General features: G+C 60.6%; 1 protein-coding gene across 3 annotated transcripts; it reads right to left on the reverse strand.

Annotated features, from left to right (window-relative positions):
* Positions 1–456: 456 nt before the first annotated feature.
* FES (FES proto-oncogene, tyrosine kinase) lies at positions 457–25,269 on the reverse strand. Of its 3 annotated transcripts, none has more exons than XM_043494146.1 (18): positions 24,001–25,267; positions 19,916–20,089; positions 19,211–19,307; positions 17,535–17,604; positions 16,573–16,710; positions 15,675–15,794; positions 15,339–15,461; positions 13,179–13,365; positions 9,787–9,870; positions 9,241–9,450; positions 8,541–8,663; positions 8,197–8,250; positions 7,333–7,451; positions 5,815–5,909; positions 5,473–5,596; positions 3,644–3,801; positions 2,986–3,108; positions 457–1,987 (listed from the first exon to the last, which is right to left on the reverse strand). In XM_043494146.1, exons 1-18 carry the CDS (start codon positions 24,292–24,294, stop codon positions 1,845–1,847), a joined length of 2,436 nt encoding a protein of 811 aa, XP_043350081.1. In that variant the 5' UTR covers positions 24,295–25,267; the 3' UTR covers positions 457–1,844. The 3 variants fall into 3 exon arrangements, 2 of the variants coding, with proteins under 2 accessions (XP_043350081.1, XP_038276333.2); XM_038420405.2 differs by having other exon boundaries at positions 17,421–17,604; positions 24,001–25,266; XR_006274850.1 differs by lacking the exon at positions 457–1,987 and having other exon boundaries at positions 3,644–3,790; positions 17,421–17,604; positions 24,001–25,269.
* Between the last annotated feature and the right edge of the window lie 1,716 nt (positions 25,270–26,985).

The following is a 26,985-nucleotide window of genomic DNA, read 5'->3' on the forward strand; positions in this document are numbered from 1 at the left end:
ACAGAGGAGCAGAGGGAAGGCCCCGATTCTCCATCTCAGGGAAAGGTATCGGATGGCAACTGTCTGAAGAGCTGGCCTCTGGCAAGACCCAGAGCTCTCCTGCGGGACTGACAGAGCCAGAGCCAGAGCAGGTTGTACAGCAGCTTGGCTGGGTAGAGCCCTGCCGCTGACCAGGCTGAACTCTAAGGCCGTGCGATGCCCTGTGCCAGGTGACTAACAAACCCTCCCCAGTTTGGAAGAGGCTGCCTGGAGTCACTGCAGACACTGGCCGAGGTGCTGTGATTCCTGGAGAAGGTAGCGAGTCTCTGCCAGGGTCTGTCTCCATTGGACTAACCAGGCGAAGCTCATGCTGTGAAACAGGAGGCTGGAGCCCAGAGGCTCAGAGCGGGGATGCTGCAGTGGCAGGGGCTACCCAAAGAAGGAGGGGACTCCGGGGGGGCTGGCACACTGAAGGGGTGATTCCAAGGGATTGTTTAATAGCAGAGGCATAGAAGAGACCCTGTGGATCTGTGACAGCAGAGCAGTACAAAGCACCGTGGGAAACCGAGGTATGCATTGGAAACATACAAACCTTACCAAGCTTCACCCTCGTCCTGGCAGGCACCCGTTGTCTCTGCTCTGCTCTGATTGTAGCTCTGTAGGGCAAGGCCATCTCTTGGCTCTGTGTCTCTACAGGCCTGGCACAGAGTGGCCCTGGCCAAGGCCACTGGTGCTGTGGCCACACACGGAATCCAGAACGTTGGTGAATGCTGGGGCTGGCCGGCTCCGGGCCCTGGGGAGTCCTTGGCAGCACGGAGGGCAAGGCCCTGCCTAGGACACAAAATGCCCATGCTGTGCCCAGCAAGGGCCGTGCTGGCTCCTGCCAGAGCCATTTCTGGTGCCTAGAGCTGAATGCAGCAGTCTTAATGAGGGGCACAGCCCGTGCTGCTGGCTGGCACAGCAAAAGCCAGATTTCTAGCATCATGTGGGTGTGGCTGCCCACCCAGTTTCCATGCGCCATTCCTGGGAGCGGGATACAGACCAGGTACCAGCCAGAGACTGGGCTGGGCCGTCGGTACACACGGCTCTCTTCCCGGTGCGTGCCCCAGCCACAGGCACGTATCTAGCTCCCGGGGGGGCCAGTGGCCCAGCCCTGCAGTGAGGGGCTCCCTGTGGGCTGCTGGTCTGAGTAACTGGTGCCCTGGCAGGATGGGGCTCTGGGCACAGGTCTCTGGGCTGCAGAATCTTCTTCTGCCTGCCAGCACCATGCCCCCGGACACAGGAGCCAGGCTAGGCCGAGCCCCCAGATGCCTGGAAATGCACAGAAGAGCAGAGATGGGGGCTCTGGCAGGCCGTGGGGAGCACCTTGCAGGGGCAGAAGGGGCCAGTTCGTCTGAGCGGATCCCCACAGAAGCTGGACCAGTGCAGGCCCTGCAATCCCATTGGCCTTCCGCAGTGTGTGCCACAGCACTGACTGGGTGAGGAGGAGGTGGCTTTTATTCTAGAGGAAATACACCCCCCCTCCAAAAAAAAAAAAGCAGACGAGAAGGGCTTGGCCCATCTGTCCCACAGCCTGACAACTGGGGCAGTCCCAGGGGATGGTGCTGCGCAGGCTGGAGACCCCACAGCCCAGGGTCTCTCGGCACCCAGGAGGCAACAAACATAGCCTGGGTCTGGCCAATGGCAACAGCTGGAGCCTGCGATGCCCCAGGCCATGGTGGAAGACGAGTCCAGGGGCGGGCACGCTGGGTGTCTGCAGCACCGCTGCAGGCAGGCTGGCACCAACGTGGGCTCTGCCCAAGGGGCCCTGGGGCTGATAGCTCCAGCCCAGGGCAGCGTCTCCTGGCCTGGGAGCCCGCGGTCCGTTACCGCTGCCTCTTGCGAATGCTGACGAGCTCCTGGTGAATGGTGCTGAAGCTGGGCCGTTTCCGGGGATCGTACTCCCAGCACCGCTGCATCAGCCTGTACACGTCCTCAGGACACTGCTCTGGGGGGTCTAGCCGCACCCCTGGGGAGAGAGGTGTGACAAAGCGGGACTGTTCTTAATGTTTCCTCTGAATAGTGTGGGGGTGCCTCAGTTTCCCCTAGGCAGTTCTTAAGTATCTAGGTGGTGGGATAAGGGTGTATGATGGTTGCAGAGCCCTAGAGGGCAGGTGTGTGCAGGGGTCTGGACACAGAGAACGGCCGACACCCTGTTTCCTGGCAACTGATGGCCGGGGCCCTTCCCCCCTGCAAGGTGAGAGCTAAAGGGTTGGAGAACAAAGGAATCAGGTGCCCTCCTGGCCCGGGAAAGGGACAAAGCCCAGAGGAGGGGGGGCTGGAGAGAGTTTCAGTTTGGGGCTGGCTGGGGACACGGAGTGAAGTGCAGACGGGGTTGTCTGGCTCACTGCCCCCCAAAATGGACCCAGCTGAGGGTCCTGTTCTCTGCACCTACAAGCTCTGTGTTAGACCATGTTCCTGTCGTCTAATAAACCTTCTGTTTTACTGGCTGGCTGAGAGTCACGTCTGACTGCGGAGTTGGGGGGCAGGACCCTCTGGCTTCCCCAGGACCCCGCCTGGGTGGACTCTCTGAGGGAAGCGCACGGAGGAGCAGAGGATGCTGAATGCCCGAGGTCAGACCCAGGAAGGTGGAAGTTGTGTGAGCTGTGTGTCCTGCAGACAGGCTGCTCCCAGAAAGGAGCTGTGGCTGACTGGCTTCGTAGGGAGCAGTTCCAGAGAATCGCCCGGGGACTCCGTGACAAGAGGGCAGCAGGCTCAGGGTCCAGGACAGCCTGCCCCCAGGGCTATAGAGAGCTGGACACACCCTCAGCCCCTGGCAGCTGCTCACTGGAGGGGGATCCCCTGGGCTCCCTCTCCGTGGGGGCAGGGGTGGGGAGCGGCTCCAGGCCCGGCGGCTGCTCACCAGAGCAGGATCCCCTGGGCTCCCTCTCCACAGGGGCAGGGGCGGGGGGCCAGGCACCTCCTGCTCATGGGGAGATGGGGCCTGGCGGGGCAAAGCCTGCTTACCTTGCTCAATGGCTTCGCGCGTCTGGTTGTTGCTCAGGTTGGAATAGGGGATGGCGCCCAGGCTGAAGGCTTCCCACAGCAAGATCCCAAAGCTCCAGACATCACTCTCTGAGGAGTAGCGGCCTGAGGAGAGGGGGGCTTCAGGCAAGGGGCAGGGAGCATGGCTACCTCCAGCCCCTTGCCAGCTGCTTCAGCCATGGGGATAGGGTCCCCCTTGGGGCTCCTAGGCAGGCTCTAACCGTGCTGCAGCCTGGGCAGCCCCCACTCCCTGCAGACACCGCCCTGGGTCCAACTGGGATGCAGCATCTGACCCCACCTTCCCATGGCCTCCCGCTGCCCCAGCCAGAGGGATCCAGCCGAGGGGACGCCGGGCAATCGGCCACCCCCCCCCGGTAAATAACTGCATGCAAAGAGCTGAGCAGAGCTGTGGTGTGCCGGGTGCCTGCGTCCCTGTATTGGGCCTGAGGGACGCATGAGGAGCCGTGTGGTCTAAGGGACTTGTAGCCAGGACTCCTGGGTTCCTTCTTGCTGTGTGCAAGTGCTTTCCCCCGGTGCCTTGGCTGCACCCAGTGCTTGCGTGGTGCTAGAAGGCCCTTGGCGGTCTGCAGAGGGCACCAGCTTGGTGGGATCGGGCTGGGAGCCGCAGCAAACACCGTACCGTAATTCAGTGCCTCTGGCGCTGTCCATTTCACAGGAATCTGCTTCATGCCTCCTGTGGAGGCATAGACCCCGTCCTCCTCCTCCCGTGACATCCCAAAGTCACTGATCTTCAGTGAGTTCTTCTCCGTCACCAGGCAGTTGCGAGCTGCGAGGTCCCTGCGGGAGAGGAGCAGCTGAGCGCCAGGCCCTGCAGCCCGCCAGGCTACTGGCTACAGAGAATCTGGAGGCCCCAGCCATGACCCTGTGACGAAGTGGGACTGTTCTTAATGTTTCCTCTGAATACTGTAGGGGTGCCTCAGTTTCCCCTAGGCATTTCTTAAGTCTCTAGGTGGCGGAATAAGGGGGTGTAATTGTTGCAGAGCAAAGGGCCAGGGTACATAAATGTCTCCTCGCCACTGATGGCCTGGGCCCTTCCCCCCTGCAAGGTGAGAGCTAAAGGGTTGGAGAACAAAGGAATCAGGTGACTTCCTGGCCCAGGAAAGGGACAAAGCCCAGAGGAGGGCGGGGGGCTAGAGAGAGTTTCAGTTTGGGGCTGGCTGGAGACATGGAGTCAAGTGCAGACGTTGGTTGTCTGGCTCGCTGCCCCCCAAAATGGACCCAGCTGAGGGGTCCTGTTCTCTGCACCTACAAGCTCTGTGTTAGACCATGTTCCTGTCGTCTAATAAACCTTCTGTTTTACTGGCTGGATGAGAGTCCCGTCTGACTGCAGAGTTGGGGGGCAGGACCCTCTGGCTTCCCCAGGACCCCGCCTGGGCGGACTGGCTGTGGGAAGCGCACGGAGGGGCAGAGGATGCTGGATGCTCCGAGGTCAGACCCAGGAAGGGGGGAGCCGGGTGAGCTGTGGGTCCTGCAGACAGGCTGCTCCGAGAGAGGAGACTTCCCCAGAGTCCTGCCTGGCTTCGTAGGGAGCAGCTCCAGAGCATCGCCTGGGGACTCCGTGACAACCGCTCCTGACCCCATGGCAGATGGGCCCCTGCAGGCCAAGGGCACGAACGAGCTTGGGGAAAGTCGACCCCTGCCCAGCCCATCTCCCTGGGGGCACTAGGGCCTGCTGGTTACCACCGGGCAGAGAAGTCAGGACTCTGGGCTCTAGTCACAGCTCCGGCTCTCTGGGTGACCCCGTCTAGGGCCCCAGTCCCCATCTGTCACATTGGACAAGGACACTCCCTTCCGTGGGAAGCCCTGGGGCTGGAGGGCTGCAAAAACATAGTGAACCCAGACAGGGACACCGCCAGGTCTCCAGGGGAAGGCCAGGGCGCTAACCCAGTGGGCATCTCATGGGAGCCTTCCCAGCTCTCAGGACAGGTACTCGCTGGCAGACCATGGACTGGTATCACCTTCAGTGCCCAGCACACTCAGGGGCCCCAATAGCAGCTGATATCCAGGCAGTGACTGGGATGCTCAGGGCCCTCTATCATGGCTGGGGTCTGGGCAGTGCCTGGTAGGGTGACCAGATGTCCCAATTTTACAGGAACAGTCCCGATTTTTGGGTCTTTTTCTCATATAGGTTCCTATTACCCTCCACCTCAGTCCCGATTTTTCACACTTGCTGTCTGGTCACCCTAGTGCCTGGGGCACTTGGGGGCCCTGATCTCGGCTGGGGTCTGGGCAGCGCCCGGGGCACTCGGGGGCCCTGATCTCGGCTGGAGTTTGGGCAGCGCCCGGGGCACTCGGGGGCCCTGATCTCGGCTGGGGTCTGGGCAGCGCCCGGGATGCTTGGGGCTCCTGAGCACAGCCTGAGTCTCTGCATGGTACAACAATGAACATAACTGTGGCTGCCTGTGGGGAGCGCGGTGTCTCAGAGCGAGCCTGAGTGGAAGGTCTCACCTGTGGATGCAGTGCTTGCTTTCCAGGTATTCCATCCCAGCAGCAGCATTCGCCGTCATCTTGAGCAGCTCCTTCGCCTTCAGCGACAGCCCCTCGCTGCGCAGGAAGGTCAGGAAGTCTCCCCCTGTGTGGGGAGGGTAGTGCTGACCTCAGGGAGTTAGGGGGCATGGCTGCAGGACTCAGGCGCCTGCCACCAACCCTTGGGGGGAGTGCGGCTGGGGCACGGGACTGGGGGAGGTTCATTAGGGTCCAGGGTGCGGGAAGCAGGGCTCACTGGGAGTGCACTGGAGGGAGGAGGGGCTGGGGCAACAGCAGGCCAGGCTGCGGGGCTTGGGGACTCACCCTGCACCAGCTCCATGACGATGTAGATGGGCTGCTTCTGGGTGCAGACACCAATGAGCTTGACAATGTTGGGGTGGCAGTACTGCTTCAGGATCCTGGGGGCAGAGACACGCCGGTCACCCCCTGGCCATCACAGCCTGGGGCGTGAGCCAGTTGCAACAGCTAGCTAGGGGGCTTCTCTTTCAGTACATTTCAACAGCACGGACGGCACCTACCACCCACCATCGCCCTGGGCTTGGGGACCCACTGTCCGGGCTGGGTTTGTTTGGGATCCCCTGTCCCCGTCAGGTGTGGGTGGGGAGTCTCTGTCTGGGCTGGGTTTGTTTGTGATCCCCTGTTCCCATCAGGTCTGGGGGAGTCCCTGGTCTGGGCTGGGTTTGTTTGGGATCCCCTGTCCCCATCAGGTCTGGAGGGGTCCCTGTCTGGGCTGGGTTTGTTTGGGATCCCCTGTTCCCATCAGGTCTGGAGGGGTCCCTGTCTGGGCTGGGTTTGTTTGGGATCCCCAGTTCCCATCAGGTCTGGAGGGGTCCCTGTCTGGGCTGGGTTTGTTTGGGATCCCCTGTCCCCATCAGGTCTGAGGGGGCTCTCTGTCCAGGCTGGGTTTGTTTGGGATCCCCTGTTCCCGTCAGGTCTGGGGGGAACCCTGGTTTGGGCTGGGTTTGTTTGGGATCCCCTGTCCCTGTGAGGTCTGGGGTTTGTTTGGGATCCCCTGTCCCCATCAGGTCTCGGGGGGCTCTCTGTCCGGGCTGGGTTTGTTTGGGATCCCCTGTCCCCATCAGGTCTGGGTGGGGAGTATCTGTCTGGGCTGGGTTTGTTTGGGATCCCCTGTTCCCATCAGGTCTGGGGGGGACCCTGGTCCGGGCTGGGTTTGTTTGGGATCCCCTGTCCCCGTCAGGTCTGGGTGGGGAGTCTCTGTCTGGGATGGGTTTGTTTGGGATCCCCTGTCCCCGTCAGGTCTGGGGGGTGCCTGGTCTGGGCTGGGATTGTTTGGGATCCCCTGTCCCCGTCAGGTCTGGGTGGGGAGTCTCTGTCTGGGATGGGTTTGGAGTACCCCCAGGCTCCAGAAGATTTTGATCCAGAAAAACTGTTTCAGAGTAGCAGCCGTGTTAGTCTGTATTCGCAAAAAGAAAAGGAGTACTTGTGGCACCTTAGAGACTAACAAATTTATTAGAGCATAAGCTTTCGTGAGCTACAGCTCACTTCATCGGATGCATTAGTGAGCTGTAGCTCACGAAAGCTTATGCTCTAATAAATTTTTTAGTCTCTAAGGTGCCACAAGTACTCCTTTTCTTTTTGAGAAAAACTGTTTTAATTGAAATTTAAGCAAGCCCAGAAACCCCAAAGCCCCCTCCCCATGGCTGGCAAATGGCTCCCCAGGGCAGAGTGTGGGCCGGGGGACAGAGAGTGGAGCTGGGAGGACAGAGGTCCATGGCACTAGGGGGCAGACACGAGTGGCACTGGGAGGCAGAGGCCCAAGATGCTGGGGAGCAGAGCGTGGGGCTGGGGCTCCGTACAGACCTGGCTTCCTGTAGGAATTTGGCCTTGAGCTCCGGTGGGAGGGTTTCGCGGCAGGACTTCACAGCCACTGGGGTGTTGTCAGCGAGCAGGCGGCCACTGAACACCTCCCCAAAGTTACCCTGGGAGACAAAGCAAATGCACCAGCTGCCTCCGCCCCCAGTAGATCCCAGAGTCCAGCTAAGCCAGCTCCCTCTGCCTCGTGCCAGGTGGGGCATTAACATGGGCCGGGGCCTGTTCTGCCTCTGGCATGCCCGGATGCTGCTTCAGTGATTCAGGTCCCGTCGAGCCCTACTCCGACTGGGGAGTAGGCACCAGCCGCTGCAGAGTGACGGCACCAGCCGGGAACCGAGGGACCCATTTCTAACCACCAGAGTGACTTCCTCATTGCCTGGGTCCTTACGTCACGGGTAGCCGGCAAGGAGGCGCGATGCCCCAAATGACCGGCTGGACGAGGGCTCCTACAGGCTCCCAGCCTGGCAGCAAGGGTGTGCAGTCACGCTGCTCCCAGCTGGGTCAGTGCCAGGGTAACCCAGCGGGAGCAGGGCAGTCTGTGGCCTGGCAGAGCTACCAGAGAGCCCGGGCCCAGTCTGATCCTCAGACAACCCTAGCCTCAGACTGAGAGCCTGGCACAGACAGCAGCTCCCCTGTGCACTGGCAGGTCCTGCTGGGCTCTGGCTGCAACAAGGGAAATTAGAAATCCTGCCATTCGGTACCTTTTATTAAATTGAAACTAATCTACATAGTAACCCTGCCTGCACACCCTAACCCTAACCCTAACCCCCCACGATCCTGGGCCTGCTGCGCGCTTCCTCAGAGCAGTGCCCCAGCAGTGGCCAGGCCCATGCCTGCCCTGGGGGTACTCACCCGCCCGATGCGCTCGCCTAGCACCACGTCCTCATGGTTCAGCACCCATTTGTCCTGGGGAAGGAAGGCAGGAGTCAAAGAGCAGGAAACTATCCGGCCCCAGCATTCCCCACCCCGCCCTCACCCCCACCCCAGAGGGAGCCCTTCCCCCCACAATGCCCAGCCCCCAGGGGAGCCTTTTGCCCCCGATACCCAGCCCCCGAAGGAGCCCTTTGCCCCCAACGCCCAGCCCCCGACGCTCAGCCCCCAAGGGAGCCCTTCACCCCCGATGCCCAGCCCCTGGGGAGCCCTTTGCCTGCAACGCCCAGCCCCTGGGGAGCCATGCAGTGAGGCCAGAGTGGTACCTTGGGGATGGGCTTGGCCAGGATGATTCCGCTCTTCTTGGTGATGGGCTGCCGGGTCTGCAGGAAATGGTCGATGAGCAGCGGGATGGTGCAGAAGCCCTCGCCCTCCAGACGGTACATGTCCTGGGAGAGGTGGAGGTGCTGGGTGAGGCCGCCCCTGCCCTGCCCTCCCAGCCTTGCTCATAGACCCCCAACCTGCCCTGTATGCACCCCCATGCTCCCTAGCCTTCCCCACATACACCCCCCCAGCTCCATGCACACCATACACCCTCACCCAATACACCCCACGCACACCTCCTATCCCCCCCCATTCCAGGCATAACTCCAGATTGCAGGGCAGCACCAGTGCCTGCCGGGGGCCTGGCTAGGCCTGGTCTTGGGAGCCATGAGGCCATCTCTCTGGCTGCTGGTGCCAAGGATGCCCAGCCTGGGGGGCGTGTTTGTAAGTGGCTGGGACGAGGGTCCAACGGGGCACAAGGAGTGGCAGGAAAAAACCCTGGCCTCGCTTCACAGGTCCTCCAGCTCCCACCCATGGGCACTCCCCCTGGAGCTCCTGCCCAGACTCTACCCGGCAGGCCGGGGTCCTATGTCCCAGCTGGACAGGCAGGGCAGCTGCAGGATGGCCCCAGAGCTGCCCCCAGAGCCATCTGCGCTGCCCATGTCAGCACCCTCCCCATGCCTGGCCCCCAGCCCCACTCACATCGCAGGCCTGGATGATGAAGTGCCGGGGCTGCCCGTCCCACAGCACACTCAGCACTTGCTCCTGCTTGCCCTGGCTCTCCCGCACCAAGAAGTCCCCGCTGTGGAGCAGCAGCTCCTGCACCTCCGCCCGGGGGATGGCGCCGTGGTACCAGGTCTGCTGGCACAGGGGCTTCTGCACTTCGGGGAGGAGTGGCAGGGGGGGCGGCACCTGGGAGACAGAGATGGGGTAAGAGGGCTGGGCAGGGGACTCTGTCAGCACCCACAGGGGACTGCCCAGAGCAACGGGTACAGCAGGGACATCCAGGCCCCCTTCTCCACACAGACTGCAGGGCTCAGGCGGAGATAGGGAGGTGGCATGGGGGAGGAGAGAGCAGAGAGGAAATGGGGAGGGGCAGGAGAAGGGTGGGGTGGGGGAGGGAAGGGGTGAGGTGGGGAGAGGGAGTGGGCTAGGGGAGAGGAGGGAGAAGGTAGTGGAGTGGGAGAGGGAAGGTGGGGGCAGGGCAGTGGGGCAGGGAAGGGGAGGCAATAGTGCAGGGGTACTCACTGAGTACTTGGGGCGGAAGATGCCCGAGATGTGATTCCTGAGGGTCTCCAGAGCGCTGGCTCCTGGGCGCTCCTGCTCCTGCTCCTGCAGGGGGCACAGGGTGGGTGAATCACGTGGCTGGGAGCGTCCCATGCCTGGGTGCAGGAATGGCCTGGGCCGGGCACTGGGTGGGCTGGACTGTGGCCAGGTGCCTGTAGGCTGCACCCAGGGCTGGGCGTGGGGCAAGGCATCCTCACCACACAGCTGCACCCACATTTCTTAGCAAGGCCAATGTTCTGGGCAGCCGCTGGGGCCAAGCTGGCCCTGGTGCCCGAGTGTCCTCGACTGTCTCCAAGGCAGGGCGCTGGGGGTGGGGCAGAGCAGAGAAGTTGCACTGGGGCAGGTCAGGGCACTGGAGGTGGCTCAGGGCGGGACACTGGGGGGTGACTCAGGGCTGGGCACTGAGGGGGTGGGGCAGGTCAGGGCGTTGGAGTTGGTACAGGTGTGACGCAGCAGGGAGGGGGAGTGTTGACCTGCGAATGTAGCAGGGGAGTTTCACCCCGGGGATGGGATACCTGAGAGCCTGTCACCTGAGCCAGGAGGGGGATGGGGGAGGTAACACCTCTGTGGGCAAATGGTGGTGCACCCCCACATCCTTGGGGCCCTCCCTGGTCCCCCATATCAGGTGTACCCTCACCATGGGAACCTTGAATGGGGTCCCCCCATCCCATCAGGGTCAGGTAGGTGTTGGGCACCACCCGATCTGGGGCTACCAACTTGGGCTGGGCCAGCGTCATCTCCGTGCCCGTATCCCAGTATCCATTGACCTTCCTCCCATCCACCTCCAGGGGAACAAGGTCCTCTCTCCGGAGGGACGGCCCCACGCCCACCCTGTAAACCGAGAACCCTGAGTCCAGAGCCTCCAGCCCTCTGGCGGAGCTGACCTGGGGTACTCTTCCCTCCTGAGCAGGTGGTAAGCTGGCAGCCCCCCTTGCTTGGGCCGTCTGCCCCTCGTCCAGCTGGGTCCCTACCCAGTTAACCCTGGGTAGGTTGGGTCTGCTCAGTCTGTCCCTGAGCCTGGGGCACTGGGTCCGTACGTGGCCTCTCTGGCCACAGTGATAGCAGCTCAGGTCACATTGGTCCTCTCCAGCAGGTCGGAGGGTCCTGACGCCAGGCGTTTCCCTTGGGAGGGGGTTCTCCATATTTCCCCGCTGGGAGGTCCCATGGTGACTCTCTCTCTGCATCGTGGGGGGCCTGTTCTTTTGGGACTCCTCCCTGCTACCCCCGGACCGACTGTTCACAAACTCGTTGGCCAGCTGCCCTGCGTGCTGCGGGTTCTCTAGCTTTTTGTCCACCAACCATAGCCTCCGGTCGGAAGGGCACTGTTCATACAGTTGCTCCAGTACGATTAGGTCAAGCAGGTCCTCTTTAGCTTGGGCCCCAGCTGTCCACTTGCGGGCATATCCCTGCATTCGGTTGACCAGTTGTAGGTATGTGACCTCAGGCATTTTACGCTGACTCTGGAACCTTTTCCAGTACATCTCGGGGGTCAGCCCAAACTCACGGAGCAGGGCCTTTTTGAACAGTTCATAGTCCCCTGCCTCTGCCCCTTTCATTCAGCTGTACACCTCCATGGCTTTGGGGTCCAGTAAAGGGGTGAGAAACTGGAGCCTGTCTGCAGGGTCAACTCTGTGCATCTCGCAGGCATTCTCAAAGGCAGTCAGGAAGCTATCTATGTCCTCCCCCTCCTTACGCTGGGCCAGGAAGCACTTATCAAAGCTCCTTGCAGTCTTGGGTCCCCCCCTCGCTCACCGCAGCTGGGGCCCCACTGCTCCTCAGCCTGGCCAGCTCCAGTTCATGCTGACGTTGCCTCTCCTTCTCCTCCCGCTCATGCTGATGTCGCTTTTCATGATCCTCCAGCTCCATCGTTTTCATCTCCCTCTCCCATTCCAGCCGCCTTTGCTCCAGGGATGGGGAGTTCCGCTGGGAGGATCCCCTGCCCGCTGCCGGGGTCAGGGTGCACTCGGTATTCGCTGGGCTTCCCCCAATCCCTCCCCCAGGCATGGATAGGAAGGGTCTCGGGATGTCCCCGGCAGCAGTCTGACCCCTCCCAGCCCAGTCAGGCCCTGGGGCCCATGCTGCGTCCACCGGGCAGCTTCCCTCAGGGACAGGGATCGGGTCATCCAAGCGATCCCTCTCCTCCAACTGGGCAATCAGCTGTTCCTTGGTGGACCTCCCAATGCGCAGCCCCCTCTGCCTGCACAGCTCCACCAGGTCACTCTTAAGGCGTTTAGCAAACATCTCCCCGCTGGCCACTCGCAGGCCTGGGCAGCTTTCCACGGTTTCCAGGAAGAACCCCGAGGGTGCCAGTCCTTCTTGAGGTCACCACCTCTTTTCCAGGGTCGAGCTGCAGACTCCTCCATCCCTGGGACCGCTTGCTGCAATCCCCTGGGGGACCCTGTTACTGCAAAAGTCCTTCTCTCTGGTCACACACTCCCAGGGGTTAACCGCCCCCTGAAACCGTCTCTCTCTGAATCTTCAGCACGCCTGGTCCCCGTCAATCCCCCTTCGTTTTACTGCTCCCCAGTCACTTAGTGCAGGAAGCACCGTCCACGGAGTGCAGTAGATCTCACCACTGCGACCAGTTGTTATGGAGTGTGGGGGAGTCCGGGGCCTGCACCCCTCTTCCTGGGATTCACTGTGACTCTCAGCCAGCCAGTAAAACGGAAGGTTTATTGGACAATAGGAACACAGTCTGAGCCAGAGCTTGGGGGTACAACCAGGACCCCTCAGTCAAGTCCTTCTGGGGGAGCAGGGAGCTTAGACCCCAGCCCTGGGGTTCCCTGCGTTCCACCACCCAGCCCCAAACTGAAACTACACCCCCCCAGCAGGCTCCCTCCTGCAGCCTTTGTCCACATTCCTGGGCAGAGGTGTCACCTCCCTCTCCCCCTCCTGGCTCCAGTTACAGGCTCTCAGGTCTCCCATCCCCAGCGAAACTCCCCTGCCACATTCCCAGGTCACACTCCCCCCTCCCTGCTGAGTCACAACAGGGCAGGGCACGGGAGGGTGCTGGGGCACAGGGTGGGATGCTGGGGGTGGCACAGGGTGGGGATCTGGGGCTGGGTCAGGGTAAGGTGCTTAGGGTGGGCCTGGGCGGGAGGCTTAGCCTGGCACAGGGCACTGGGGATGGCATAGGGCAGGGTGCTGGGGGTGGCGGGATGCTGGGGGTGGGGTGGCACAGGGCCAGGCACTGGGGCTGGCGCAGGGCACTGGAGTTGGGGCAGGGCTGGGTGCTGGGGCTGGCACAGTGCGCTGGGAGTGGCCGGATGCTGGGGGTGGGGTGGGGCAGGGCGGGGTTCTGGGGGTGGCAGGATGCTGGGTGCTGGGGCTGGCGCAGAGGGGGATGCACTCACCGTGGAGGAGAGGGAGTTCCTGTCGTCCTGCAGGGGCAGGGCTGGAGGGGGGATGCGGGAGCCCAGCTGCTCCAGCTTGTGGTACAGCATGTCCCGCTGGGCTTGCAGCTTGGCCTGGGCGCACAGGGAGACCTGGAAATGCAGCTGCGCCTCCTGGAGAGCCTGGCGCTTCCCCAGCAGGTGCACCCTGTGCCAGACAGCAACAGCCGCGGCTCAGAGCTCCCCACCTGCCCAGAGCTCCCGGCCCAGGGATCCCCGCCCGTCCCGGCCCAGAGCTCCCCACCTGCCGACAGCTCCCCACCCATCCCGGCCCAAAGCTCCCCGCCCGCCCTGAACTCCCTGCCCACCCCGGCCCAAAGCTCCCCGCCCGCCCCGGTCCAGGGCTCCTGGCCCGCCCAAAGCTCCCCACCCGCACCACCCGGCTGCCCCGGGCACGGGTATCCCTGAGCAAATGGGCATGGACTGGCATTTCCAGCCCCCACCCCACTTCCATGTCATGGGGGACAGAATCCCCTGCACTGCTGCCTCTGGCCGGGGGAGGGGAATACCCTGCTGAACCCCACTGGGCGACAGCAAGCACAGATCCCAAGTAACACTGCATCCCTCCCGCCATCACACTGCTCCCTTTCCCCCCTGCTCACAATGCTCCCCCTCCCTCCAGATCTCTCATGGACCCACTTCGAGGTTCTCACCAAAATCCCTCTATCTCTGGATCCCACCACCCCTTGTCTCACTACCCCCACCCAGGTCACATCCCGCACCTCCTGCTTCTGGGGGCCCCCCATCTCACTACTCCTTGCCCCCTGCTGTCTCACTGCTCCCGCGGCCCCCATCTCACTGCTCCCTCCCCACTGTCTCCCCCCGGTCCCTCCATCTCACTGCTTCCTGCCCTCCCATCTCACCACTCCCGGGGCCCCCGCCTCACCGTTCCCTTCCCCTGTCTCACTGGTCCCTGGGCCCCCCATCTCACTGCTCCCTCCCCCCATCTCACCGGTCCCTCAGGCTCCCCATCTCACTGCTCCCCCCCACTCCCGTCTCACCGCTCCCTGGGACCCCCCATCTCACTTATCCCTTGTGATGTTATTGTCATGAATTGGGACCATACAGATCATTGTTACAACCAAGGTCCTGTAGCGGCACCAAATCTTGTATGAAGTGTTATGGTTGGCTGGTTAGGATTATGCGATCTGGGTGCATGTATCAGTTTTGTATTTAAAGTTATAAATATTGTCTCTGTACTGTCTGTAGCTCAAACTTGTGCTAAGCTTCTGGGTGACACCCCAAACAAGTTGGTGTCAGTTCTGCCTAGTCTGCTTGGTGGCCCATTAAGGACCATCAGGGATACAACTGACCCATTGAGAGAAGGCAGACACGCCTGGGGACTCAGCCAGGTGTGCAGGGACCTGCCTATGGACAGAACTCTGAGGGTTTTCCAGGCCATGTGATGGACAGCTTGTCTTTGGGACAAAGACAGCAGAGACCACATGGCAAGAGACTATAAAAAGCTGCTGCAGCTCCTCCATCTGGTCTTCAGTCCTGCTTCATACCTCTGGAGGGACTTTGCTACAAACGGAAGCTCTAAACAATGGACTGATGACCCATCACAACTGTGGATGTACTCCAGAGGTCTGATTTGAACCTGCAGCTTATTCCATCATTGCTACAAGCCTGAACCAAGAACTTTGCCATCACTGTATGTAATTGATTCTATTTCACCAATTCTAGCTCTCATCTATATCTTTTTCCTTTTATGAATAAACCTTTAGATTTTAGATTCTAAAGGGTTGGCAACAGCATGATTTGTGGGTAAGATCTGATTTGTATATTGACCTGGGTCTGGGACTTGGTCCTTTGGGATCAAGGGAACCTTTTTCTTTTACTGGGGTATTGGTTTTCATCACCATTTGTCCCCATAACGAGTGGTGCTGGTGGTGATACTGGGAAACTGGAGAGTCCAAGGGAATTGCTTGTGTGACTTGTGGTTAGCCAGTGGGGTAAAACCAAAGTCTTCTCTGTTTGGCTGGTTTGGTTTGCCTTGGTTTGCACAGAAACCCCAGCCTTGGGCTGTAACTGTCCTGCTTGAAGCAATTTTTCCTGCATTGGCACTCTCCGTTGGGTCCCGCCAGAACCAGCATCATTACATCCCTCCCCCCATCTCACCGCTCCCAGGGCCCCACGCTCTGCTCCTCGCCCAGGAGCTCGGCCTGCAGGTCCTGGACGCGCTGCCCTTTGCTGTTCATGGTCTCCATGGCAGTGGCTAGTTCCTCCTCCACGGCCGTCAGGCTGCAAGAGACAGCACCAGCTAGCCTGGGGGTCCCCTGCTGGGCCTGACACCCCCCGGCGGTTCAGGAGCCAGACAGTGGCTGCCCAGGGCCCAGCTGCCGGGCCTGACACCCCCCAGGGGTTCGGGAGCCAGCCACTGGCTGCCCAGGGCCCAGTGCTACAGCCCTCCCAGGGCCCCTCACGTCCCGGTGCCCGCCCGTGCCCTGTACCCACGTGTGCTGCACGCTCTCTATTGTCAGCTCATTCAGCTGCAGCTCGCCGGCCTCCAGGTTCTCGCTCTCCTCCAGCAGATTCTGGTCGAAGCTCACCCTGGGCGGGATCTCGCTCATACACCTAGTGGGACAGGGCTCTGAGAGTGCTTACAACCAGCCTCCGGCCCTGGCTGCGCACACAGACCCTGCTGCCTTTCTGTGCCCTGCCCTGCCAGCGTCCACCCCCAGAAGGGCAGGGCTCTGAGAAAGTGGGAATTGTCCGGCATGTTTATGAATCCTTTGCATTGCTGCCCAGTGGGTGTGTTACATTTGCTCTTGCGGGCAGTGCAAGCCATGAGGGGAGGGTGTGGCCAGCTGTTTGGGCCAGGGGCTGGAATCTGCTGAAAGTGACCCCACGGCAGTGCAGAATCCCAGAGAGACCAGGATCTAGCAAACCACCCACAGCAGGGAGACCCCAGCTCGAAAACAGGGGCCTGAGCTGGGACAGGCAGGGCACAGAGTGGGCTCTGGGGAAGTGGCTGCTCTCCCCTGGGCACTAAGGAGCCCAGGAGCACCACAGCCCGATGGGGGGTCACTGCAACCTGGCTGGGGCATTGCGCTGGGGTGGTCAGAATGGACAGTGCTTTAACCTTGGCTTCCCTGTGCTAGTCCTCAGGCCTTCCAGCGCACCAGGAGCCCTGCAACTCCTGGCTGGATGCCTCGATCCCTGCTGAGCGCAAGGCTCCCCAGACTCTGCTCCATGGGGCTCGCGGGGGGAAGCAGGCGGCTGGAGCCCAGGAGGCGGGGAGGCTGCGGTCCAGACCAGAAGGCAAAGCAGGGCCCTTGGGAGCGGTTCCTCCAGGCGACTGTTCAGAAGCGGGGCATAGCTCCGAGCCTGTGGGGGTCAGGAGGAGCCATACCTGTGCTGCTGGAGGAAGCTGTCGTATTCTGTTGCGGGGTCGATCGCCTGGATGGCGTGGGTGATCTCCTGGTGCACGGAGCCCACCTCGTCCTGAACCAGGCTGCTGACCTCGGCGTACTCCTGCAGGATCTCCTTCCTGTGGGGCACAGGCACCATAGCCCGGACCATCCCCCCAGCCACAGCCCCCAGCCAGGCCTGCCACAGACACTGCCGTGAGCCCTCTCCCCTGGTGGCCAGGGCCTATTGGGAGGGCGATCCCTATGGGGCACCTGCACACAGGGCCCTGAGCCCGACTCCCCAGGCCAGATCTCACCCCGTTGGCCCCAGAAACACACCTGCAACTGTGAATGCACCTGCAGTGGGAGCTTGTGGACTGAGCGTGCTCATGTGCGCTTGGCAGCTGCTGTGCTCTCTGTGCCTTCCACGGTGCCTGCATCCCCTGGCACTGCAGCTGTAGCGCTGAGGGCAGCATCCCTGTCGCACATATGGGTATGGCTGGCAGCAGGGGCTGGGTATGCTGGTGGCAGGGGCTGGGTATGCCGGTGGCAGGGGCTGGATATGCCAGTGGCAGCAGCAGGGGGTGGGTCTGCTGGCGGCAGGGGCTGGGTATGCCGGTGGCGGGGGCTGGGTATGCCGGTGGCAGGGGGTGGGTATGCCAGCAGCAGGGAGTGGGAATGCTGGTGGCAGTTGCAGGGGCTGGTTATGTGGCAGCAGGGGGTGGGTATGCCGGTGGCAGCAGCAGGGGCTGGGTATGCCAGCGGCGGGGGTGAGTATGCCGGCAGCAGCAGGGGGTGAGAATGCCGGTGGCAGCTGCAGGGGGTGGGTATGCCGGGGCGGGGCTCTTACAGGACAAGCGCCATCTCCTGGTGCAGGCCATGCAGGGAGCGGTGCAGGGCGGGCAGCGCCTGCTGGAAGTGCAGCGTATGGTGCAGCTCTGCAGCCTTGAGGGCCAGCACGTACTGGTTGTGCAGGGCGTAGAGCTTCCACAGGCTCCGCACGTACTTGTCCTTGGCCTTGTCCCGGTCCTTGTCTGGGGGGGAGAGCGGCAGCTAGGGAAGTCCTGGGAGAGGTGCCTCAGCCCAATTCCCCGCGGTCCCTGCCAGCAGGAAGGGAGCGCTAGCGTTGCCAGGTGTCTGGTTTTTGACTGGAACACCCAGTCGAAAAGGGACCCTTGTGGTTCTGGTCAGCAGCAATGAATGGGCCATTAAAAGTCCAGTCAGCGGCCCAGCAGGGGCCTGGGGCAATCAGGGACTGGGAGGCTCCACGCGCTGCCTCTGCCCCGAGTACCGACTCCGCAGCTCCCACTGGCCGGGAACTGTGACCAATGGGAGCTGCAGGGGGAGGTGCCTGCGGGTGCAAAGGCCGTGCACACCATGCAGAACTGCCTGGCTGCCCATGCACCTAGAGTCCGCAGGGACCTGGCGGCCACTTCCTTGGCCCCGCGGTAAGCGCCGCCAGGAACTTGCACCCCAACCCCCCAGTCCAGCCTGGAATCCCCTCCTGCACCCCAAACCGCTCATCCTCAGCCCCAGCCTGAGCTCTCCCCCCACCACATCCCGACCCCCTGCCCCAGCCCGATGAAAGCGAGTGAGGGTGGGGGAGAGTGAGTGACGGAGGGAGTGGGGATGGAGCAAGCATGGATGGGGCCTTGGAGAAGGGGCGGGGCAGAGGTGTTCAGTTCTGTGTGATTAGAAAGTTGGCAACTCTAGGGAGCGCAGCCCAGCGGACTGGCCAGCGGGGTCACAGACCAGCAGAGCAGGCTGAGTTTGCAAGGTATGACGAAGTGGGGATTTCCCTTGTTATGCTGTATGTGAGTCTTACTGTTTTGCATGAATGCTGTGTGTGCCTCTGTTTCCCTGTGTATTACACCAATGCCTAGGTGGTGGGAATAAGCATGTGTGACCTTTGTGGGGGTTGCTCCAGCTGCCTGCATGGATGCTATGGCCGCCCCTTCATCACCTGAGACCCAGAAGGGGGATGCGACCAGGTGACTCTGGCTGGGAAGCGAAACAAAGGCCAGAGGAGGAGCAACGGGCAGGGCAGGGGCCAGGCAGCTGGAAGTGAGTCAGTAGGCTGGCTTGGGGCTCAGGGGTCTCCCCTCCCCCCAAGATGGACTTGGCTGAAAGTCACTGATTTCTGTGCTAACAAGTTCTGCCCTACGCTGTGTTTCTGTGGTCTAATAAACATTCTGTTTTACTGGCTGGCTGAGAGTAACGTCTGACTGCGGAGTTGGGGGGCAGGACCCTCTGGCTTCCCCAGGACCCCGCCTGGGTGGACTCGCTGTGGGAAGCGCACGGAGGGGCAGAGGATGCTGGATGCTCCGAGGTCAGCCCCAGGAATGGGGGAGCTGTGTCCTGCAGACAGGCTGCTCCCAGAGAGGAGACTTCCCCAGAGTCCTGCCGGGCTTCATGGGGAGCAGCTCCAGAGCATCGCCCGGGGACGCCATGACAGAAGGACCTTGCTGGCAGCTGGAGCCAGGGAGTGGCAGAGCCGCAGGGAGCTTGGGGGTGAGGCCTGGCCTCAGCCAGAGCATTCCCATTGCTGGCATCCCAGGCAGGCTTGGTGCTCCCCTCAGTGCCACTCACCCCAGCTCAGGCTGGGAGCAGTGTGGGGCAGGGGTGGGGCTGGGCACCCACCTTTGCTGGCCTCCTGGAACTTGCGCTTGGCCTGGGCACTGTCCCGGGCCAGGCTCCGGTACTGGGACTTCAGCTTCTCCAGCTCCTGCTGGTTTGTCTGTGAATGACACAGAAACACTTGGTGTGAGGGGCATAACCCCCTGTGCCCCACAGCAGGGGCTGGGCAGAGCCCCAAGGGAGGTGACTGGGGGGCAGGACAGAGACTGAAGGGGTGATTGGGGGGTTAGGCAGAGGCCAGGGCAATGAGGGAGATGGGCAGAGCCCGGGGAGGCTGTGAGGGGTGGGCAGAGCCCGGTGAAGATCGTGGGATGGTCCGGCAGAGCCCGTGGGAGATAATGGGGGGTGAGCAGAGCCATGGGGGTGGGCAGAGCCAGGCGGAGGCTGGGGGGCGGGCCGACCCGGCAGAGTGGTGGCCGGAGCCAGAGGCAGCACTTGGCTCCCGGCAGAGTATCCCACGCCTGGTTCAGCAGGCAGCCCGGGAATGAGGGTGCCAGGCTGCAGTTGCCCCAGGGAAGAAGGGCATCTCCCGGGCAAGGAAACACGCGGCCCCATGGCAGAGAGGGCCTCACGCCTGCCACTCCACATTGTCCACAGCTCCTGTGAGGCTGGCCGGGCGGGGCCCTGCTGGGTAAGGCGCCCTGGAGCAGCCCCAGGGTTGGGGGGTCGCTGGAGGCCCTGCTGGTGGGGGCATGGGGCCCTTCCTACCCTGATGTAGTCCTGGCTCAGCTGCTGCCACTGCTCGCTGTAGGCCTTGCGGAGCTGCTGCTTGTCGCGGATCAGCAGGCTCAGCTTGTTCAGGGGCCCGGCGGCCAGGTCCTCTGAATGGCGCCGCAGGATCTGGCTCAGCACCTCCGTCTGGTTTGCCAGCACCCACCAGGACTGCCAGGAGAGGGGAGAGCTCAGGGGGGCCAGCAGCAAGGGGAGCTTGGGGGCTGGGAGCACAGAGGGGAGTTGGGGGGACTGGGAGCACGGAGGGGGAGCTTGGGGGGGCTGAGAGTGTGTGGGGGAGGCCGTAGCGTGGAGACAGAGGAGCTCGTGCGGCTGAGTATGGGGGAGCCCAGGGGAGGGCAATGGGGAAGCTGAGGGGTATTTTCTGGGGAGCCTGCGCAGACTCCAGGGGCCCAGCTAGGATCTGGGGGTGACTGAGGTCTCTGACCCAGGCCCTCTTGGTGCCAGCTGGCAGAGGGCACAGAGGTGCCCAGGAGTTACAGTGAGCCCCTGGGGCGGCAGGTACATACGGGGCACCCCAGAGTGTCCCATGAGATCTCTACTGAACGCCTGGCTCATGCTGGCCGCTTTCCTTGCAAAATTTCAGTGCAGCTACCACGGCAGGAGCTCCAGAGCTCTCCAGATAGCGATGTGCCCTGGGCCTGGGGCCGAGCTGTCGGTCCGTCTGTGTCTGTCTGTCGGTCTGTGTACATGTGTCCTGAGCCCTTCAGGGGCCCCGAGGATACCCATTGAGTCTGAGCACAGGGCTAATCAAGTGAGGGTAAAGTCTCCAGGGGAGACCCTCCCCGGCCGGGAAACCCAAGCGGCAGGGGCTAGCCAGGTGGCAAGTCCAGCCAATGCAGCTTTGGATGCTGGCTGTAGAGACAGACAACGCCTGGACCCTTCACCGAGGACACAGGTGGACAGCGGCTTGCCCAAGAGCAGATGCTCAGAGCCCACCCTGGCTGTCACGTGATGGAAGGGTCTTGGGGGAGCATCTTCGCTGATGTCATGATGTGGTTTGATTAGCTAAGTCTGGGCTCTAGATGTGAGTTCAGATTTGACATGGAGCCCTTTGTTCCCACTACTTCTGCTTGTTCTCCTTTGAGTCTGTTAAATAACCATCTGCTTGCCATCTCTGGCAAAGCACCAGGTACTGCATGGTGACTGCTAGGACAGGGGACCTGGGACCAAAGGAGCTGGGAGTCCTAGAAGGGTACCCACGGCACGGCTGCGCCTGGCCTGGGCCAGCTGACTCTCAAAGGGCTCGGGCTGCCGGACTATGAAATTACAGCGTAGATAAGAACATAAGAATGGCCAGACTGGGTCAGACCTAAGGTCCATCCAGCCCAGTGTCCTGTCTGCCGACAGTGGCCAATGCCAGGTGCCCCGGAGGCAGTGAACCGAACAGATAACGATCAAGTGATCTCTCTCCCGCCATCCATCTCCACCCTCGGACAAACAGAGGCTAGGGACACCATTCCTTACCCATCCTGGCTAATAGCCATTAATGGACTTAACCTCCATGAATTTATCCAGTTCTCTTTTAAACCCTGTTATAGTCAATGGCTGGAGTGTGGGCTTTGAAACGGGGCGGCTCCAACCCTGCTCTCCGACCCAAGACCAAACACTACACTGCCAGTCGTAGCCCAACCCTAACCCTAACCCAAGCCCCACGAGCCTGTCAGCTGACCTGGCTCTGACACTTGTTCCCAGGGATGGGCCCTGCAGGGAGATGCTTGTAGGGCTGTGGGCTGGTGCTAGCCTGGAAAGCGAGAGTGGGGCCCATGGAGACTTGTGTTGTTGGGCTGGAGCTGGAGTAGGGGGTCGGGGAACTGAAGGCAGGTGGGAATGAGGTGCCCACAGCCCTGGGTACTGGCAGGAAGAATCCCAGCAGTGCTATAGGTACTGGCTGTGCTGCCCTTCCTCGCTGTGCCCAAGGGCACTCTGAGGGATGGCTCCAGGGCTCCCCACACTTAGCAGCACCTCTGCGGGGCCCAGCCTGGCCCGGCCCAGAGAAGTAAAGCTCAGGGGGGCTTTCACCTGCCTTTGCACCTCCTGAGTCTGCCCCACAGCATCAGCTAGAGCAGCCTCAGAGCTGCAGCCAGCATCTTCCCCACCGGGGCCTGAGGCAGCCAGAACTGAGCATGGGGAGGGGCCCAGGGTCCTGCGATGGCCCCACAGTGCTCAGGGCCCTGGGTGTGCTGGCTGATGGGAATGGGCTGCCTTCTGACCCCTTATGCAGCAGGGACCCCTCTCTGCTGACACCCGTCCCAGGAACAGGGAGTGCAAAGGGGTTTGGACTTTGTCCTCACCCATAACTATTTCACATCTGGGGACAATGTATACCTTCAAGTCAGCGGCACTGCGATGGGTACCCGCATGGCCCCACAGTATGCCAACATTTTTATGGCTGACTTAGAACAACGCTTCCTCAGCTCTTGTCCCCTAATGCCCCTACTCTACTTGCGCTACATTGATGACATCTTCATCATCTGGACCCATGGAAAAGAAGCCCTTGAGGAATTCCACCATGATTTCAACAATTTCCATCCCACCATCAATCTCAGCCTGGACCAATCCACACAAGAGATCCACTTCCTGGACACTACGGTGCTAATACGTGATGGTCACATAAACACCACCCTATATCGGAAACCTACTGACCGCTATTCCTACCTACATGCCTCCAGCTTTCATCCAGACCACACCACATGATCCATTGTCTACAGCCAAGCTCTACGATATAACCGCATTTGCTACAATCCCTCAGACAGAGACAAACACCTACAAGATCTCTATCATGCATTCTTACAACTACAATACCCACCTGCTGAAGTGAAGAAACAGATTGACAGAGCCAGAGGAGTACCCAGAAGTCACCTACTACAGAACAGGCCTAACAAAGAAAATAACAGAACGCCACTAGCCATCACCTTCAGCCCCAACTAAAACCTCTCCAACGCATCATCAAGGATCTACAACCTATCCTGAAGGACCCATCACGCTCACAGATCTTGGGAGACAGGCCTTACAGACAGCCCCCCAACCTGAAGCAAATACTCACCAGCAACCACACAACAAAAACACTAACCCAGGAACCTATCCTTGCAACAAAGCCCGTTGCTAACTGTGTCCACATGTCTATTTAGCAGACACCATCATAGGGCCTAATCACATCAGCCACACTATCAGAGGCTCGTTCACCTGCACATCTACCAATGTGATATATGCCATCATGTGCCAGCAATGCCCCTCTGCCATGTACATTGTCCAAACCGGACAATCTCTACGTAAAAGAATAAATGGACACAAATCAGACGTCAAGAATTATAACATTCAAAAACCAGTTGGAGAACATTTCAATCTCTCTGGTCACTCGATTACAGACCTAAAAGTCACAATATTACAACAAAAAACCTTCAAAAACAGACTCCAACAAGAGACTGCTGAATTGGAATTAATTTGCAAACTGGATACAATTAACTTAGGCTTGAATAAAGACTGGGAGTAGATGGGTTATTACACAAAGTAAAACTATTTCCCCATGTTTATTCCCCCTCCCCCCCCCACTGTTCCTCACACATTCTTGTCAACTGCTGGAAATGGCCCACCTTGATTATCTCTACAAAAGGTTTTTTTTCTCTCCTGCTGGTAAGAGCTCACCTTATCTGATCACTCTCCTTACAGTCTGCATGGTAACACCCATTGTTTCATGTTCTCTATGTATATAAAATCTCCCCACTATATTTTCCACTGAATGCATCCGATGAAGTGAGCTGTAGCTCACGAAAGCTTATGCTCAAATAAAGTCTCTAAGGTGCCACAAGTACTCCTTTTCTTTTTGCGTATACAGACTAACACGGCTGCTCCTCTGAAAGGGGTTTCTGTTGCACCCCCACATGCCCTCTTCTCGGAGTCTTTGGAGCCAGCATGAGCCACAGCCCGCAGTGTGCCCGGTCCTACAGCCCCTCCTTTGCCTCCCCCAGCTTGGCTCGCCAGGCCGTGCCCAGGGGTCAGGGGCCGGATGGCTGCAGGGTCTGGGCCTACAGAGCTGACCCAGCCTGGGGCAGGCATCCTACCTCGCTGATCTGGCTTCTGTAGTCTCCTGGCGGGGGCTGCCCGAAGCCCTCCTGCTTCTCCAGCTGGCAGAATGTGTTGTGCAGCAGGGCTGCATACTCCCTGTCGCTCTTGGCTCGCTGTACCATCCACTTCTTCATCAGCTCCAGGAGGCGCAGCTCAGAGTCCTGCAGCCGCAGCAGGGCGCTGTGTGCCTGGGGGCCGCACAGCTCCATCCCCAAGTCCATGGCGTGAGCCGCAGAGAGCCGGCTCCTCTCCCCCCCACAGCAGGCAGGGGCGATGCTGTTGGAGGCCATGAGTAGAACAGTCACCCGAGAACACCCCTTCCCCTGACGCCAGGTGTGAACCGTATACCAGCCCCCGAGCCACCACCCTGTGCCCCATCCCCACGCCCGCTGCAGCTTCCCTGGCTCATTTGCCTGTGGTCAGGTCCCCTTTGCATTTTCCAGGCTCGCCTCTCCTGCATTGTTTTTTTGGGAGGGTCTGAATAGTTCCACAAAGTCCCCAATGAACTGCTGCCCCAACACCTAGCCGTGCAGCCCTGAGGCCAGGGGGTTTGGGGCACTGCCCCCATGGGGGCAATCTGGCCATGGGGTGTGTGGCTCAGTGATCACCCTGGGCCATGGGTTCTGCGGGGACTTGACTGGCTGGACAATAGTGACACTTGGACACAGCCCCACAAAATCTGATTTGCAAAATGGATTCAAATCAGGGGGGAGGTGTTAGTCTCATGCGTGAGCAGCCTGGGCTGGGAGCCGCTCTCAGGCAGTGCTGCTCCGAGGTCACAGAGGGAGGAAGTAGTGGGTCAGAAATAGACTCTGGTTTTGCTGTTACTCGCTGAGCCCCAGAGTGAGCGAGCAAGAGAGCCCCATGCAGTGCGTGGGGGGATGCTCCCTCCCCCAAGCCACTAGAGTCTGGGGCGAGGAGGCTCCAGCCCGAGCGTATGGACTCACTGGAATGGGAGGCATCCAGCCCGGCCTCAGAGGGGGGCAAACGGCTGCAGTCCTTGGCTCTTCAGGGAATACTGCAGGGCCGGACTGAGTCCCACAGCCCCAGGGCAGGATAAGCTGGGCACAGCAGAGGGGCAGGGTGTGCTGTGCCCCAGCAAGTTCACAGATGACACTAAGATTGGGGGAGATGTAGATATGCTGGGGGGTAGGGATAGGGTCCAGAGTGACCTAGACAAACTGGAGGATTGAGCCAAAAGAAATCTGATGAGGTTCAACAAGGACAAGTGCAGAGTCCTGCACTTAGGAAGGAAGAATCCCATGCACCGCTACAGACTACAGAGTAGCAGCCATGTTAGTCTGTATTCGCAAAAAGAAAAGGAGTATTTGTGGCACCTTAGAGACTAACAAATTTATTTGAGCATAAGCTTTCGTGAGCCCACCCAGTCAGATGTACTCCTTTTCTTTTTGCTACAGACTAGGGACCGAATGGCTAGGCAGCAGTTCTGCAGAAAAGGACCTGGGGATTACAGTGGACGAGAAGCTGGCTAGGAGTCAGCAGTGTGCCCGTGTTGCCAAGAAGGCCAACGGCATATTGGGCTGTATTAGTAGGAGCGTTGCCAGCAGATCGAGGGACGTGATTATTTCCCTCTATTCGGCACTGGTGAGGCCACACCTGGAGTACTGCATCCAGTTTTGGTCCCCCCATTACAGAAAGGATGTGGACAAATTGGAGAGAGTCCAGCGGAGGGCAACGAAAATGATTAGGGGCTGGGGCACATGACTTATGAGGAGAGGCTGAGGGAATTGGGATTGTTTAGTGTGCGGAAGAGAAGAATGAAGGGGATTTGATAGCTGCTTTCAACGACCTGGGTTCCAGAGAGGATGGAGCTAGGATGTTCTCAGTGGCGGCAGATGACAGAACAAGGAGCGATGGTCTCAAGCTGCAGTGGGGGAGGTCTAGGTTGGATATTCGGAAAGACGATTTCACTAGGAGGGTGGTGAAGCCCTGGAATGGGTTACCTAGGCAGGTGGTGGAATCTTCTTCCTTAGAGGTTTTTAAGGTCTGGCTTGACAAAGCCCTGGGCTGGGATGATTTAGTTGGGGACTGGTCCTACTTTGAGCAGGGGGTTGGACTAGATGCCTCCTGAGGTCTCTTCCAACCCTGATATTCGATGATTCTTGATGGCTGTAGCGGAGGGCTGGGAGCCCAAGGGGCCCAAGCTGGCCGAAGTTCCGGGGGGCAAGACCTGGCCTCAGGGGGCTGAGAGGGGAGAGCAGCTCACCAGCGAGTAACAGGCGAGCAGAGACGCAGCCTAAGGGATGAGGATGTGGGCGGGCAGAACCTGCCAGGGGAATACCACTGGTACCCCAGCCCCCCATGGACAGCCTGAGGCCCAGTCTAGCCCAGCCCAGTCAGATGGTGCTGCATGGACATTCGCCATTGGGTCAGGGGGCAGCCCCTCTGAATGGCTCTGAGGGGCCCTGTCTAGAGGGCACTGGGGGTGGGGGGAAGCCACTCTGTATGGATCTGAGGGGCCCTATCTACAAGGCACTGTGGAGCAGTGAGCCCCCTGTTCTGCCCTGGCATCACTGCCACAGGTACCTGCTGGCAAAGGGCCCTGAGGACCTGTTCCCCAAGGAGAGGGGCTGGAGCTGCCGTGGCCATGGGGGAGACCAGAGGCTCCTGCAGAGTTGTGGCGGGCAGGACCCAGGCTGGGGTGCAGAACGAGGCAGAAAGGGAGACTCAGTCTGACCCTCTACAACTGGAGCCAGCTGGGCGGGAGTTGTGTCCCCAGCACTGACCTCTCTGGACTCAGTGCTCAGGAGGGGCCAGGGGCCAGAGCTCCCATCACTGAGCCCTTCTCCTGGGGGCAGGCGGTGACAGGAGGAGCTGGGTGCTACATGCCCTGTGGCTGAGCCCTTAGCCCAGGACAAGGCTATAAGAAAGGGCACCCCCCATCCCGGCGCCGACTCACGTGTCTGCAGCCCTAGCTCCCGGGGAGTCCTGTGAATCCCTCGTAGCACTGGGCTCCCCGG

Source organism: Dermochelys coriacea, chromosome 10 (assembly GCF_009764565.3).
Source record: "Dermochelys coriacea isolate rDerCor1 chromosome 10, rDerCor1.pri.v4, whole genome shotgun sequence".
Lineage (NCBI taxonomy): Eukaryota > Metazoa > Chordata > Testudines > Dermochelyidae > Dermochelys > Dermochelys coriacea.

What these genes read in the sequence shown, in the direction of transcription:
- FES (XM_038420405.2), bottom strand. Translation starts at nt 24,294, where the DNA reads ATGGCCTCCAACAGCATCGCCCCTGCCTGCTGTGGGGGGGAGAGGAGC. An exon ending in TCATCATCCAGGCCTGCGAT is followed by an intron (nt 8,664 to 9,240) that starts GTGAGTGGGGCT and finishes CACCTCTCCCAG; the next exon opens with GACATGTACCGTCTGGAGGG. An exon ending in AGCAAGCACTGCATCCACAG is followed by an intron (nt 3,802 to 5,472) that starts GTGAGACCTTCC and finishes CCTCTCCCGCAG; the next exon opens with GGACCTCGCAGCTCGCAACT.